The 1,657-nt window shown below is 46.7% G+C and overlaps 1 protein-coding gene across 1 annotated transcript in view; it reads right to left on the reverse strand.

Annotated features, from left to right (window-relative positions):
- DIS3L (DIS3 like exosome 3'-5' exoribonuclease) overlaps positions 1-1,657 on the reverse strand; it is a 47,900-nt gene that overhangs the window by 34,321 nt on the left and 11,922 nt on the right. Inside the window, exon 4 of the mRNA XM_012644817.1 lies at positions 228-363. Coding sequence (XP_012500271.1) covers positions 228-363 — 136 coding nt within the window. The remainder of the gene's footprint in view (positions 1-227; positions 364-1,657) is intronic.

The following is a 1,657-nucleotide window of genomic DNA, read 5'->3' on the forward strand; positions in this document are numbered from 1 at the left end:
GTCTCGCTCTTGCTCAGGCTGGTCTCGAACTCCTGACCTTGAGCGATCCACCCGCCTCGGCCTCCCAGAGTGCTAGGATTACAGGCGTGAGCCCCGCGCCCGGCCCTCCTTCCTTCTTTATTTTCTCTTTTCTGTGTCACCGAAAGGATCTAGAGCCTACAGGCATGACTTAGGAAATGAAGACAGACACGCACTCACACGCTTATACACACAGCAGCTGGAAATACCTTGAAAGAAATCACAAACACTCCCTCCGTTTCACTTCCGTACTGCTGAATTGCCTCTTCATCTTCTGTCACCATAACGATCGGCATCCTGTCCTGGCAGTGGTGATAGTACCAAACAGCCGCGTTGTAAATGCTCCTGGAAAAGCAAAGGGCACGTGAGCCCTCCCAAGGCTATTGTTCAGAATTTCACACTTGGTTTTTAACGTGCTATCCTTTGGTCTATACAGATAACCATTCATTCATTCATTCAACAAATACTTTCGGAGTATCCACTACAAAGACGCCCCAGGCTGTGTGCTGGGGGATGCAGAGATGAATCAGAAAGCACTTGCTATCTCTTCTTGCCGAAGACACCCAGCCCCTACAGCCACCGCTTTCATTTCTTTTTTTTATTTTTATTTTTCTAGGCATTAGCAGTACTGCCCTCACTACTCATTCACTGTAGCGCTACCCCAAGAAAAGGATGGTTACCACTTTCATTTCTTGATGCGGCCTAGAAACCATGAGGCTCTGCTCTCTTTTAACACCCTTCGATGGGAGGCTGAGCCACGCAACACCCGACAGGACGACAAGGTACGCTCTGTGAGGCTTGAAAAACAAAGAGACAAGTCCTTGGCTAAGAGAGAAACTGCGCTGCAAGAAGCTGAAGATCATAATCTCACAGGGTCTGGGATGGAACCGTGTGAAGTGCCTGGGAGTCTTCCTGAAAAGAACTTGAACTGGGCAACAGAGCCTAGGTCTGGAGAACCGTGTTCAAGACTGGATTGTGGTTCTAATGAAGTGCACAAGCTTGGACAGCCCATTTCTGCAGGCATCTGTTTCCCTTTCCCTGCAGATTAAGATGCTATGCAAGGTCCCATTAGTTTTACATTTTTAAAAAATTCAGCCATCGTTTACTGAGCACCTACTATGTGCAAGGCTGTGTAGTTGGTAAACGTGATCATTTTGAGTACTCACGCGACCCAATCTGGAGAAATATTTGCTTTTCCCTTTCTGGTATTGAACCCTGTGGGAACTTAGGGACTATAACTAACGAATCAGCATGCATCAGTGCTTATTTTGCTTTGGAGAATTGCAGTATTTTATGGCTATAACACATAAATAATTACAAGGATAAAGATGATTTAAATGTCTTATACAGGTAAGACATTTCAAGGCTTAAGGTTTCTTTTGTCCTACACAGAAGAGTGCAACAGAGGTTACTGGCGCACCTGTGTCCACCTCCGACTTTAGCTGCAGCTGGGGGGTCAGTTCCATCCCACCTCAAGGGGCCAGTGAATGGAGTTAACACCCCTGAGGAATGACCCTCAACTAAAGGGGGCAACTAAGAGCACTAGCCCATGCCCTTCAAGGTGATTTTTTTTTATTTCAGCATATTATGGGGGTACAGATGTTTAGGTTATGTATGTTGCCCCTGCCCCCTCTCCCCC

The sequence above is a fragment of the Propithecus coquereli genome, unplaced genomic scaffold (genome assembly GCF_000956105.1).
Source record: "Propithecus coquereli isolate 6110/MARCELLA unplaced genomic scaffold, Pcoq_1.0 Scaffold221, whole genome shotgun sequence".
In the NCBI taxonomy this organism is placed as follows: Eukaryota; Metazoa; Chordata; class Mammalia; order Primates; family Indriidae; genus Propithecus; species Propithecus coquereli.